The sequence below is a fragment of the Anarhichas minor genome, unplaced genomic scaffold (assembly GCF_050575085.1).
Source record: "Anarhichas minor isolate MPS153535 unplaced genomic scaffold, ASM5057508v1 ptg000010l, whole genome shotgun sequence".
Classification (NCBI taxonomy): Eukaryota; Metazoa; Chordata; class Actinopteri; order Perciformes; family Anarhichadidae; genus Anarhichas; species Anarhichas minor.
In genome coordinates, this window is record NW_027466456.1 from 13,457,799 (window position 1) to 13,471,414 (window position 13,616).

Sequence of the window (13,616 nt, forward strand, 5' to 3'; positions counted from 1 at the left end):
CTGCAGTGGTGCTACAAGAGGGTGTGTGTGGCGTACGGGACACGTCCCGAGGGCGTGGACGGGGGCTGGGGTCTGTGGTCACCCTGGGAGGAGTGCAGCAGGACCTGTGGAGGGGGAGTCTCCTCGTCTATCAGACACTGTGACAGCCCCAGGTATGGGTCAACTGAGACCAGTCTTAAAGGCATCGCTCTTGTGCTAGCTAATTTGATTCTAGTTAGCTACCTAGAATACATTGTAGTTGTAGCGTTGTGCCAAATATAATACTTTACAGGATAGGTAATGATTTTTTTTCTTATCAATCTTCATACAATACTCACACGCCCTTATGTTCATAGAAGGAGTTATTGGTCGCTCTCATTGTTCCTTCTGTCCATGCTGGCTGATGCATTCATGAAGCGACTAAACTGTAAGAGATGGGGGGGGGGGGGGGGACAATATCCACTCTGCACATTCTGCCGAAAAATGATAGTAAAGTTCAGCTGTACATGCAACTTACACAAAGTGTCGGTTTAGAAAGGACACGTCCTTTATGGGACCACAAGGAGGGAAAGAGGGAGTTGTTGAAGCCTCATATTAGCGTCAGCTGAACTTAAGAGTGATGTCTGCACAATGGGAACAAGATCTTCTATTTTTGCCATGTAAACATATCGAAAAACAATTGGCAAACTATAAATTATTGATGTATTGATGCAATAGGCCACTGGGATGAAAGACACTTTAAAACACACAGAATACACATATCTAGAAATAGAAATAGGTTCTACGTAACATAAACAAGAATGATCCCAAGCAGTTCCCAACAATGAGGTACAGTTGAGAAAATCAGTTTTACCTTTCTGATGAAACTGTGAGAACCTGCCACCTCAGAGAGCACAAGGGCTGAGATTTATTTCCAGGCAGCAGTGCCACTGTTTCTATTGTGTATGAAATAATTCTGTCTGAATCATCACCAAACAACTAGCAGACTCCCTTTTGAATCACAGTCACCAGATCCCTCATCTTGAGTTGATTAAACTGAGAATGATTTGACCCAAATCTGAGGCCAACGGTGTTCTTTTGTATCTTCTCTTGAGCATTGTTTGCACATTTCGTTTGGCTCCAATCTGTTGAGCAAAAGTTTAGCAGAGGCAGCCATTTGACGGTGGCTGACTCTGGCTTCTTCTCAGTTTTTTATTTTTATTTTTTTATGGAGAGGTGCTCTTGTTATGGTCTCTGATAGAACGATAAAAGAGACAGCGCCATTGGAAACACACATGAAGGCAGACAAAGCAGAGATCAGGAGCCAGTGTAGTGTGGCGATATGATGGAGGTTAGATATTTAAAATTGTTGTCAGATGTGACTGACTGGCCTAAATCCTTGTGTTTGGTTCTAGGCCAACTATTGGTGGAAAGTATTGTCTGGGGGAGAGAAAGCGCTTCAGGTCCTGCAATATTGATGTGAGTATTGCTGTTCGTCAACATGCAGTAAAACCATTGATATTATTTGATTTCATTTGTTTTGTGTTTGGTCATTGCGTGGGACTCTGCTTGCATGTTTTTATATTTTCACATGTGGATAACTGTGTGTGTTGCAGGAGTGCCCTGCAGGCTCGAGGGATTTCCGGGTGATTCAATGCTCTGATTTCGACAGCGTTCCTTTCCGGGGAAAGTTTTACACCTGGAAGCCATACAGAGGGGGTGAGTGAGTAACGTGTGCGTGTGTGCGTGTGTGTGTGTGTGTGTTTGTTTGAGCGTCTTTCAGCTCATTGTTTTCGTTTCACATCCAGCAACATTACAGTTTCAGTTGAACATCTTTTCTAGCAGCAGACAGATGTTTTCAGCAAAAAGCTAAACCCAATGCTACATAGTAGATTTGTCCCTCAGACGTACATTTAAATGCATAACTAATAATAACCCAGTCATGATGATAATGCACTATCAAAAGGGATATTTTGCATGTTGTGTTTCACTTTTGGTAATCATGTACACATTACTATTACTCCTTACACAGTAATAAACCTTAAGTCAAATGCAGGACATTCACTTAATGGAATATTTTGACATCGTTGCAAAAACTACTTTTTTTCTGCCTCTTTGTGATAGCAATACTACATCAAGTGGTGACAGTAATGATGGGAGAGAGAGGAGGGATGACATGAAACATAAGTCCCCAGTCACACTCAAACCTGCACCACTGCTATTAAATAGTCAGCAGGCCGCCAGGACACCTGCTACGACCTCAAATTACTAAGTAAAAGATAATTTCATCAGTACACCAGCAAGTTCACAAACAGATAAAGCACACAGCAAGTTAAAGAAATGTGAAATGTAAGTCTTCTGTGACACTGATCATTTAACATATCACTGCTGTTTCACTTGTTGGCCAGAATTTTCTTGAAGGAAAAGACAGAGCTGAAAGTTCATTTCGAAGTAAAGTTGAGAGTATTAAAGGTGAACAGATGAAGATGAACAGAAAGATTTGAGCCAAGAGTTGATGACCGGAGACAAACAGAAGTCAGGAGAGGAAGAGTAGTGTTTGTGTGCTTGTGTGTGTGTGTGTGTGTGTGTGTGTGGAGAGAGAGAGAGAGAGAGAGAGAGGAGGGGGTGAATCGAAGCTGCAGACTCCGTCCTGTCTGGCCTGCAGATGCTGGGTGCAGAGAGCCATGCATTCCCACAATGCCTTGCGAGAATTCCTCACTCCTGATGAGCACTACGCTGGACGTGAAAGATAAATAGTTTCAACGACATAACTGCCTTTAATCTAGCCCTCCAATAACATAATGGCTTACAGAGATGGCCAGTCAGCCAATTCCAACTTCAGGCAACAAGTGCTCCTTTCATCAAGTCAGCTGATTTTACAATGGAAATCCCTTGCAGCTGTTAAAATAGGAACGGTGCCAGAGACTCTGCCCTGCGTTAAGGCCAGATCACACCAGCCAGCCCCTTCTATGTCCTCTGCAGCCCTCTCACTCTTCTCAAATTCTTTCAGCTTTCTTCCTTTCACTTTTACCGTCATAACTCAGTTTCTTTTTTTATCTTCTTCCTGCTGTTTTTCTTTGTCATCACTGCTGTTGTCTCTCCGTCTCTCACTTTACCTAGTTGACCATTATGCAATCTCTCTCTCTCTTCCTCTGTCTCTCTCTCTCTCTCTTTCTTTCTCTCCCTCTCTCTCTCTCCCTCTATCTCCTGTCGCTGAGAACAGAGGCAGCCTCTCTCTCTCAGCTCAGGCACCCGAGGACAGTTCATTAATAAGGTCTGTCGTCAGCTTTTCTTTGACAAACAAGCTGCTCCACATTGCTTTTCTCAGTCTCAACAGCCTTCACATTCAACCCTCACACTCCATACAACACACCCTGCAACCTATGAGACACCCACACCCTGCTGCAAGCTATGGTTGGCCTGCCAAAGCTATGCACCATGGGAATTGTAGTTTTCCGTGGTCTGACCACTTTATAGTCTGCAGGCTGTGCCAGTACATACTCTCTCCCTTTCTCTCCTTCCCAGTACACACTGTACCTGCTATAGCGCTGCCAGCACAAACAAACACAGCCCAGACTGATGTCAACAGCCACTCAAATAGTGGAGCTGTTGGCGAGCAACACAGATGAATTAAGGATATACTGTATACCACTTGGCTGGAGAACACCTCTAGCGTGTGTGTTTCCTCCTGACTTAGGCTACCTTCAGGGACACGTTTCAGACTAAAGACAGGAGGCAAACAGTCAGAGTCAGAAGATGGAGAGCTGTGTGTGTGTGTGAAAATGGAGAGTCATTTGCACATCACAGGTCTCTTCACAGGTGTGTGTGTGTATATTTATGAATTCACTGAGACACAGTGCATTTACAGATATCTTACATCCCTACTTACATAACACCAGTGGAGCCACTAAATACTGAAAGCATATGCACTTGTGACAAAGAAAAGAAGTAATTCAGCTATAGCTCAAACTGCATGTCGATTTCATCCTTGAGTTTGTCATCTCAAAATATTGTTTTGGAGTGTTGCAAAATTATTCACGAGATAACAAAAAGTATATGTTTTGGGAACAATTGTGTATTGATAAATGTCTTCGTGTTGAAACATATCCTGATTAAGATTTGACTACATGCTCTTTACTGTCACATTAGTGGTCCCTGATTCGCGAATCTGTTGTTAAAAAAAGGCGTAAAAACACAAATTTAACACCCAACATCACTTGCAGAGCTGCTAGTGAACCTGCGACTTGGTGCAGAAATTCAGTTTTTGGGCAGTTGACCTGCAGGAGGTTTGTTTGACTTCTGTTTCAGTGACTATTACATTACATTCCGCACGGTTTGGAATATTTGTATTAGCTTAGACTGCAAATTGCTGGCCACAAGCTAGCAGGCTAATGCAATTACAGTTCTTGGAGAGACTTCTCAAAAGCGTCAATCCTTTTTTCCATGACATTCACCGGGCAAAGATCTTATTTGAGGGGCATGGGGGAAACAGAGCTCATATGCTGATGTTTTAGCATTGACAAAACAATATCCCCTCGAGCTCAGTTTAGTAGCTGTCTGGATGATCACAGCAGGCAAAGTCATCATTTAAATAGAGCTGTTGAAATGTTCCTTTTTTTTCTTGAAGGAATTATCTTCTACATTGACTTACAGTAAAGGTTGAAGTTCAATCTTGACCGTGGCAAAAGGTCCATGTAGTTGCCCCGTTTTGATCATATCACCTAATCTTTTGTGTGTGTGTGTGTGTGTGTGTGTGTGTGTGTGTGTGTGTGTGTGTGTGTGTGTGTGTGTGTGTGTGTGTGTGTGTGTGTGTGTGTGTGTGTGTGTGTGTGTGTGTGTGTGTGTGTGTGTGTGTGTGTGTGTGTGTGTGTGTGTGTGTGTGTGTGTTTTTGCAGGTGGGGTAAAGCCCTGTTCTCTCAACTGCCTGGCAGAAGGATACAACTTCTACACGGAGCGTGCTCCGGCTGTGGTGGACGGCACGCTTTGCCGAGACGACTCTCTGGATGTGTGTGTTAACGGAGAGTGTAAGGTGAGATAAGACCTTTCTGTCTGTGTTTTAAGCACCCATGCAAGCGTTTGATTGAAATTCATTAGAGCCATGAGACATCTGCATGTGAGCAGACCGTTTAAGCTGAAGCAGCACAATAAGGGAATCAACACAAGACTAAGATAATATTGTTTATACTCGCTCTTTAGACTCTGGACAGCAGCCAGTGTCTAGTTTACACACTGACTGCTGACGATCATCACAATCAGCTGCTTAACTGAGAAATTGTCTTAACTTTGGCAGCGATCTTAGATTCCCATTAGCGCTGCTCTCTCTTAATCTCCGCTGTTAATGAAAACAAAACATCTAACTGCTGCTCATTCTGACGTGGGGACCACATGGAGCTCCAACGGGTTCCTGGAACCCAATGTGACACCAACATGACCCATTTGTTAAAGGACGTAGACCAAAATAAAAAACCCTAATGGTAATAGCGCGCAGCTTACGTGGATGCTGTTGATTCCCAATCTGTTGTTAGTTACACTTGTTGTTTATTTTGGATGTAGCTCGTCTCAAGAAAGTAAGTTAAAGCTATGAGCGGGGAGAAAACGATGTGAGGACAGACAAAAAAAAAAACTTCAGGACCTCCAGCTTGTTGTTTTGTGGTTGCCTGCTGGGTGCCAAAAGATTTTATTTTTCAGCTCCTCATCTACTGCCTCTTACCCCCCCCCCCCCCCCCCCCTCCTCCATGATCTCGCTTCATTTCAAGTTTCTCAGAGGTTAGGCAGACTGAGGGAGGCTGAACTCGTCCAAAAAGAATTTTGTTTATCAACATCTCCTCATTGTTCTCTCCTCCTGTTCCACTCTGTTTTTCCCTCTGCTCTGCTCTGTTCTGCTCCGGAGGAACTCGGTGACCCTCCAGCTCAGCTGTTAGGCCGTCTGCACTGCAGGCAGGCTTTCATTCACTGCGGCCTTAACATCTCTCTCTCCTTTTCTCTTTCCCCTTCTGACTCTACAACCATTCCTCTCCATTTTTTTTCTCCATTTCCCTCCTTTTCTTCTCTTTCACTTCCTTTTTCTTTTGAGTTTTACTGTCTGCAATCCAGTCAGTTCCTCTCCTTCTGTTCTATCCTCTCTCCTCTCGTATGCTTTATGCACACATAAAACTTCAAACATGCTGTGGAGAAATCTCTTAAGCTTGTTTGCTGCCGCATGCTGCTTTCAGTTCTAAGATTGGTGTCTAACAATGAGGAGAGGGGGGGGGGGGGGAACAGAATGAGAGGAGGTTGTGTTGCAGATAGAAAAAGGACCTGGGAACACATGTTCTAGTTGAACACAACATGCCGCAGCAGACGAAAGTTCTCTCAGAGCCCCTTTTTACCGAATCTCTTTTTTTCTTCAGATTTATCAGGGAAATGGCGTTGTGCAAATATATGTGCCGCAGTTTTCAGGTGCAGTCAGCTCCTAAACTGCACCTGGTACTAAACCTCTAGATGCGCTCTGCGAGTGAAGTAGAGTTCATGAGTGCCGCTCAGAGGTGAGATAAATGTGCTCAGAAGAGAAATGATAACGTAGTGGCAGGTAGATGTTGATTATGAGGCAAATGCTAAGCCAAACATACACTTACATTTTAAAAGTTTATTTGCAGTTTGTATTGATTTTCAAGTTCAAGTTTAAGTTTGACAAACACAAACAAACATCATTCCATTATTCATTCGTTAACTCATTAACTGATGATTAATTGTGGTGTGAAAGTCTATTGTTATGGTTGCCATGTGTCATCTTTCACTTGATATTTTAGTGCTGAAAACCTTTTCATATATATTCTGTATTGAGCTATTGGTCCCAATGAGCTGTGGGAAACACTTTCTGAATATAGAAACAAGACGCCTCCTACTCATCTGGACCTGAATCATTTTAACCTTTAATAACTCACCCACATTATTTAGCCATCAGATAACCATGGTGTGAATCACAGTTTCAACTCTGGATTTAGTTTTGAACTGTAATCAGTGTAAAAGTAATAATAAACTTAGGCTTCATTATCCCTCCCTACAATAAGCAACTGCCATATGAATATACGAGTGTGAGAGCAGTTGCCATTCATTCCCAACACTTTTGTTTAGGTTTGGTTCACTGTTAAAGAGTTTGAGTAAAACCACCTGCTTCGCTCATCATGAAACTTATTTATGTCGACAGCTATGAGTTTAGCAACCTAAGAGCATTATGTCTGCACAGGATCAGAAAACACATCTGGACTTACCATCTGATATTTCTGTGTTTTGGAAAAAGTGGTCTGGAAGACATTAGAGGTAATCCCTCAGCCCGGCCTCTGACACTTCTCGACTTACTGACGGTGCCCCTTGACCCAGAGTGACCCTGCGGCTCACTTGTTTCTCCCTTCTTGCAGCACGTAGGCTGCGATCGAGTCCTCGGCTCGGAAGTTCGCGAGGACCGCTGCCGGATCTGTGGGGGTGACGGGAGCAGCTGCGTGTCTGCGGAGGGACTCTTCAACGACTCGCTGCCTGAAGGAGGTACAGAACTAAAACACTCAAGCACTCGTCATCTCATTCATTTTCTTTTGGGAGTTGCTGCCACAGGTGTCTGCACAAGGAGATAAAGATTTAGTCTTTCCTGATTTCATTAGCGGGGGGGGAAAAGAGTGTTTTAAAGTGTATTTGGAAAATTCTCTGCTCTTCTGAGAACCAGATTAGGTTAATGTGAGGCATTTACCATGAGAAGTTATGCAAGATAATTGCACTGCTGTCCAAAAAATGTGCACATGCACCATTTGGATTCTGATGCTCTGGACTGTGAATGCATCTTGGAAAGCTCCCTTGCAATGTGAGTTATGATACCCCCAGACATTCAAAATATATCGCATAATTGTCTGTTCTCATGCAAACTCCGTCCACAGCAGCATACTGTTACAGTTATTTATTTCATAAAGCCAACAACTCCACAAAGCTGCAGGAGAGGTGCTTAGAGATCACTGATGTGTATATTCAACAGTTGAGAGCTGACGCAGCCAATATTTAAAGTTGGCAAAACAGATACGGTCGCCAGTCTTATCCATCATTGTGTCTACTTTAAGCTGTTTCTTCATGACAAGAGGGACACATTTTTTATTATGTTTTATTACAATGTCAATTAATTATTTTAAGTATTTTTGGAAAGCCTTGCAGGTTCCATACATGTAGGCTTTGTACAGGGTTGACAGGAAGATGTAATTGTGTATAATCTGCAGATAAATTAAACAACATATTTTGTCTACATGACCAAGGGAATCATATAGGTAGAGAAAAGAATAGGGCCCAGAATCAACCCTTGAGGTACACCGCAAGTTTTGTAGACGAGTAAGTTATGATGCCAAGTTTAACAGACAAATATTCAAGAAATAAGATGTTTTGATCAACAGTGTCAAATGCCAATGTAAGGTCTGGCAGGATTATGATAGATATTTAGATAAAGATAACACTAGTGTGTTAAACAATATATAATCGAACAAATACAGTGAGTGAAGTCAACTCAATATCACATCAACCATCTCTGAGCCAACCCATGATCTCTTAAGAAAAAAGAAAAAAAACTCGATAAAAAAAAATTCTTACCACAAATAATATATATACATACACATACCATATGCTGTACATGCATACATATATTTATCCACCAGCCACCCAGTCACACATGGCAGACAGATTTAGGTGAGGTCCGACCAGTGTGGCTTGAGGTCCAGCTGCTATTCTATTCTGGGCAACATTTCTCCCTGCAACACCAACTTCAGAGTTTCTCACCCAACTGTCAACACCAGTCGCCCCCTTCCAGGATTCCTCAGAAGGGACGCACCCTGAGGAGGCAGCTATGCTCTTCACCACAGTGACCAGGCCAGCCTGTCAACCCCAGCCGAGGTCTCAACTACCCTCAAAATATCTAACATTATCGTTGGCCTAAAAAGTCTGTTAGTAAAGCTGAAGTCGAAGTGTAGGTTGTTTAGTTGTGCGTTTTGTGATCCGGAGATGGTGTCCACGCTCTGTGCTATTTTTAAAGAGGTGCTCCAGTGATTTAGTGTTGCTCTTCCTTAAAGTTGGGGGATTGCAAGAGTAGTTGCAGTAGTTGGTCACCATCTCCACCACCACAACATACAGTATACATATGTTTGGTTTTGTTAAGAGAGCATCCCAGAGCGTTAGAGGTCGGGCACTGATGTTGGCCGATAAGGCCTCGCTCTAAAGCTTTGTTTATACTCGCGCTTGGCACTGTAGCTCGAGCCTCCGCAGATGCCGCGTAAGCACCCTGCATGCACGAAGGCGTTTTATGCTCTATGCACTGTTCCTTATTCCTTCCAACAAAATGTACTGTGAAGACGCAAAAATACGACGAAAGTAATTGGCAAAACAAAACGCCATAAACCAACCTCCACAATGCCGAGGAGGAATAAAAATAACTGTCAACTCATATCTCATATTCATGGACTACTTTATTTCCTTCATTCAAGCCCTGTAAAGAAACAAGTGAAGAATTACATGGATTATAAAGAAACAAAGGTTAGACGTCCTATAAAAAATGTGATTTGGCTGGCAGAATATTTACTCAAATGAAGATTTTGAAGACCTCCTAATTCTAAAGCATTTAAAAGTGAATAGACATGTAATAGTTCTTATATGAACTATTTGTGAAAGTCACGTCTGAAAAGCTCTGATCACATGCGTCACAAATTCAAAGGTGCACGACCAAGCGCTGCGCACGACGGATCAAGTCATTTGTTTGGTGCGCGCGGCTTCGCTACGGCGACCATAAACTACGCTTCAGTCGGTGTTCTAGCTCATCCCAAAGATGAACTCAGAGCTGGGACTAGAGGCTCATTCCGGACACAGAAAGATTTATCACTGGCAGAATCCCATAGTCATTTCTATAACAAGCTTTTGATTTCTCTGAGCTCCTAAAATCTTTAGTCAGTGCTTCTCCTCTCTGCTCAAGGGATTTAAATATGCTCTTGGATTATGGCAAACCATAAAGCCGACACTGTAAAACTGAAATACAAAAGACATGAATGACAAATGGAGTTCCTTACATCCCAGAAAAGTGAAAGTTTGGGTTTCTTAAAGATGATGCATTACTTAATTGTTGCTCTGTGCTCGCAGCTTAGATGCATTAATGTCCTATAGACTCTGGTATAGGCAGTATAGGCATAGGCAGTATAGGCACAGGCAGTATAGGCACAGGGGTTGCTGAAGGTTTACAGCTCCTTTGCTCTTTGTTCACCAAACAGGTTCCTGATTGTTACCAGACGAACACACTTTTCTCGCAAATTTGCTCTCTCTGTGTTTGTCTCCGAGGCCAAATACCTCAAGCTCTGTCTAATAATGTTCAACGCCTCCATCTAGAAACCCAGAGCAGGGTCAGTCCAGCCTCGTAAAGCTCCACGGAGAGGTCACGAGCCAAAACCTCTCCTTTCCTCTTGTGGTCAAAGCTTTAAAAGGAATTATTTAATTCCTTCGTTTTTTATATGCCTTCTTTCTCTAGTGAGGCTGAAGTTGTTTACAGGGCTGCATTGGCTGGACAGCAGAGCAGAGCTGAGGAAAGAAGTGTGGAGATGAGATGAGTAAAAAAAAAAAAAAAAAAAGAAAGAGGACAAGAGACCAAAACAGATGGCGTGAATAGAGAGAAAAAGAGAGGAGAAGCCGGCTCAGCTCTCGCTTACTAGCAAAGAGCCGAGCAGCTGAGGTCGGCTGCCCAGGAATGCAGCTGGAATCTGAAGCCTCTGCTTAGTCCACGGGCATCCCACTGAGCTAAACACTACTTATGCATCGCTCTCGACCCCCCAGTGAATAAGCCTCCTTCACCTTGCTTGACTTTGTGTGTCTCAGGTTATGAGGAGGTGGTCAGAATTCCTAAAGGATCCGTGTTCATCCACATACAAGAGCTCAACATCTCCCTCAACTACCTTGGTAAGATGATATTCAAGCTAATGTTTTGTGTAAATAGTTCAAGAAATAGCTCAAGGAACCACACAGCTGCTACTATATATTTACTGGTGGAGTTGTATTTTCTTCTTATGCTTGTTTGAATGTCCTAACCCTTCCTGAATTACTTCAAAATCTTCTTACCAAGAGTTTGATGACAGGATCAATATCAGTTTACTGTCTCTGCATGCAACAGGCCTTTCCTACACCCGACTGTTTAACTTGTTAAAGCAGGAAAAGCACAGGTGTTACTAATATCATAATGGTAGCTCACTGCCATTCAGGTGCTTCTGTTTCAGGATCCTGCCATTGTTCATGCTGGCTCAGGTCTTTCTCGTTTCCCAATTTTGTGCCTCCTCGATTCCTTTCCTCGCCTCGCGTCCTAGTCCCGCCCATGGGAGATGCCAGCGGAGGAGGCGAGGAAGAGACAAGAGTAGAGCGGAGTCGAGGCAACAGGCATTTTAGTGCAACGTCAATTAAATATATATATGAGTTGTGGCACAGCTGATCAGCTGTTTGTTTAGTTCTACCGCTGTATTTTATGATCTCTGTCAGATGAGCATAACCATGTTCATACTTATATATTTACTATTAATTCAATTCCTGCTTATCTATATGACAAGATGAAATGCAGTTAATTAGTGCAAATTGAAATTGACATATTTATTGACATAATAATATGACATCTGCAGCTGTTTGCAGCTGTAACGTCATGTCAGGATGATAGCAGTTGAGTTGGATGAAGCCTACATTCAGTATAACAACACAAGTATCAGGTGAATCAGGTTCAAACAGCCTTATGAGGAGCTACACAAACTGTGAGCGGCAGAAAGTCTGATTAAATAAATACAATTTATGAATATAAAAGTAACTGTTACATTTGCAGAGTCCAGCCGTGGTTTGAGATCATTACAGCTGTGTGTCACTGCTCTTTTATTTGTTTACGTGTGCCGAAAACACTCCGGATAGCTCCTCCACCGAGCCTCCTCGATCCTCACTCTTCGAGATGCATTTTAGGAATAGGGATGTCCTTCAAGATGGAGCGCTGAGATCGATTTCCGAGTCACAAGCAGGAGGATCGAGGAATTGAGGTGGCACAAAATCGTGAAATGAGAAAGACCCTCACTGTCATGACTCACTGGGACACTTGAATAATATAGACGCATTGTTAGTGTTATTAGTAGCGCCTGATGTTTTCCTGCTACGACATGTGAAAACAGCGTTCATCTGTTTAATATCTGTGGATTGAGTAGGCCTTTCTACATTTTGACATGCAGGAAGAACACAGGTATCACTGATACTTTAATTATTGTTTCATCCGTGTGTTCAGATGAGCCATACAGTGAGCCAGCATGCACCATACCAGGCATTTGAACTGGAACACTTATATTATTATTGTTATCAAAGACACCCGTGCTTTAGTTGCTAAAATGCCTGTCAAAAACAGAGAAATCTTCATAACTGTTAATCAAAAAAAAATCCCAAATATTGTGAATTTCTGACAGCTACGGTACCTCCGACTCGATAAAAACAAAACTTGTTTGAAACAAGTTGCTAGAAAAATGGCTGCAAATTAGCACTAATACACTATTTGTTTGAATCTAGTTTCCTCCTCTGTTAACAAACGTATGGTGATGATTTAGATGCACTGAGGGACATTAGTCCGTTTATTTTTTACTTTTACTTCACTGTTTTCCTTCAAAGTCTTTCTCCCTCTCCTCTGTGTCCAGTGCTGAAGAGTAAAGGAGACCAGTATTTTATCAATGGGAAGCTGACCATTGACACGCCTCGCAGGTTCGATGTTGCCGGCACCACCTTCCACTACAGGCGGCCCACTGATGGACCAGAAACTCTTGAAGCTCTGGGGCCAACCAACATAACCCTGATTGTCATGGTAAGAATGAAAAGAAACCCCAAAACAGGTCTTCAACGAAATGTCATGTTCAAAACCACCATGTAGTGTTAAATGGTTGGTTGTATGTATGTTTAGGTGCTGGTGCGGGAGGAGAACCCAGGGATCCACTATCGCTTCAACCCCCCACGGAACAGGGAACCTCTCACTGGCTTTGCCTGGCACTACACCTCATGGTCACGCTGCTCAGCTCTCTGCGCTGGAGGTAGAAACACACACTAACACACAAGCAAGCTGTCACTCACAGTAGAAGGATGTTGCATTATCCTCACTATAAATATAACTCCTACATGCCTAACCCCAATCCTAACCTTAACATTAAGCTAAAGCCAGTCTTGGCCCCACAATGTAATGGTTTACCCTGTGGGGACGAGGTTTTTTTGTTTTGATTGTGTGAACAGATTAATGGTCCTGCAGCGTGATTGAACCCACTCACTTGGGGCAGATGTCACTTAAAGGTTAAGGATTAAAATGGCTAAAACATCTATTTGGAAACCTTTTGTCATGGGACTGGAGTGTTTGTGGAGTCCATGTTGACGCAAAGCCAATTTCCTTCTCCGGCCTTTGCGAGTTAATGATCCATGCTGCTTGACCTGATAAGGACTTATTTTCTCCTCTGATAAATGATTCTGGCACATGCTGACGTTCTGAAAGAGCACTGATGGGAGGGGGGTATATGTTTGGGTGTTTAGTTCAAATATCAACAATCTTTCTCCAGAATCACAGACTCCAACTTTAAGTCAGTAAAATGTTGGGGCAGCCCTGTCTCTGGCACTCCACTGAAGCCAGGGTG

At 42.9% G+C, this 13,616-nt stretch overlaps 1 protein-coding gene across 1 annotated transcript in view; it reads left to right on the forward strand.

Annotated features, from left to right (window-relative positions):
- Positions 1-13,616, forward strand: part of adamts10 (ADAM metallopeptidase with thrombospondin type 1 motif, 10) — a 33,968-nt gene that overhangs the window by 17,255 nt on the left and 3,097 nt on the right. The window contains exons 13-20 of the mRNA XM_076088659.1: positions 7-152; positions 1,374-1,437; positions 1,575-1,677; positions 4,854-4,987; positions 7,356-7,479; positions 10,816-10,896; positions 12,642-12,805; positions 12,902-13,028. Coding sequence (XP_075944774.1) covers positions 7-152; positions 1,374-1,437; positions 1,575-1,677; positions 4,854-4,987; positions 7,356-7,479; positions 10,816-10,896; positions 12,642-12,805; positions 12,902-13,028 — 943 coding nt within the window. The remainder of the gene's footprint in view (positions 1-6; positions 153-1,373; positions 1,438-1,574; positions 1,678-4,853; positions 4,988-7,355; positions 7,480-10,815; positions 10,897-12,641; positions 12,806-12,901; positions 13,029-13,616) is intronic.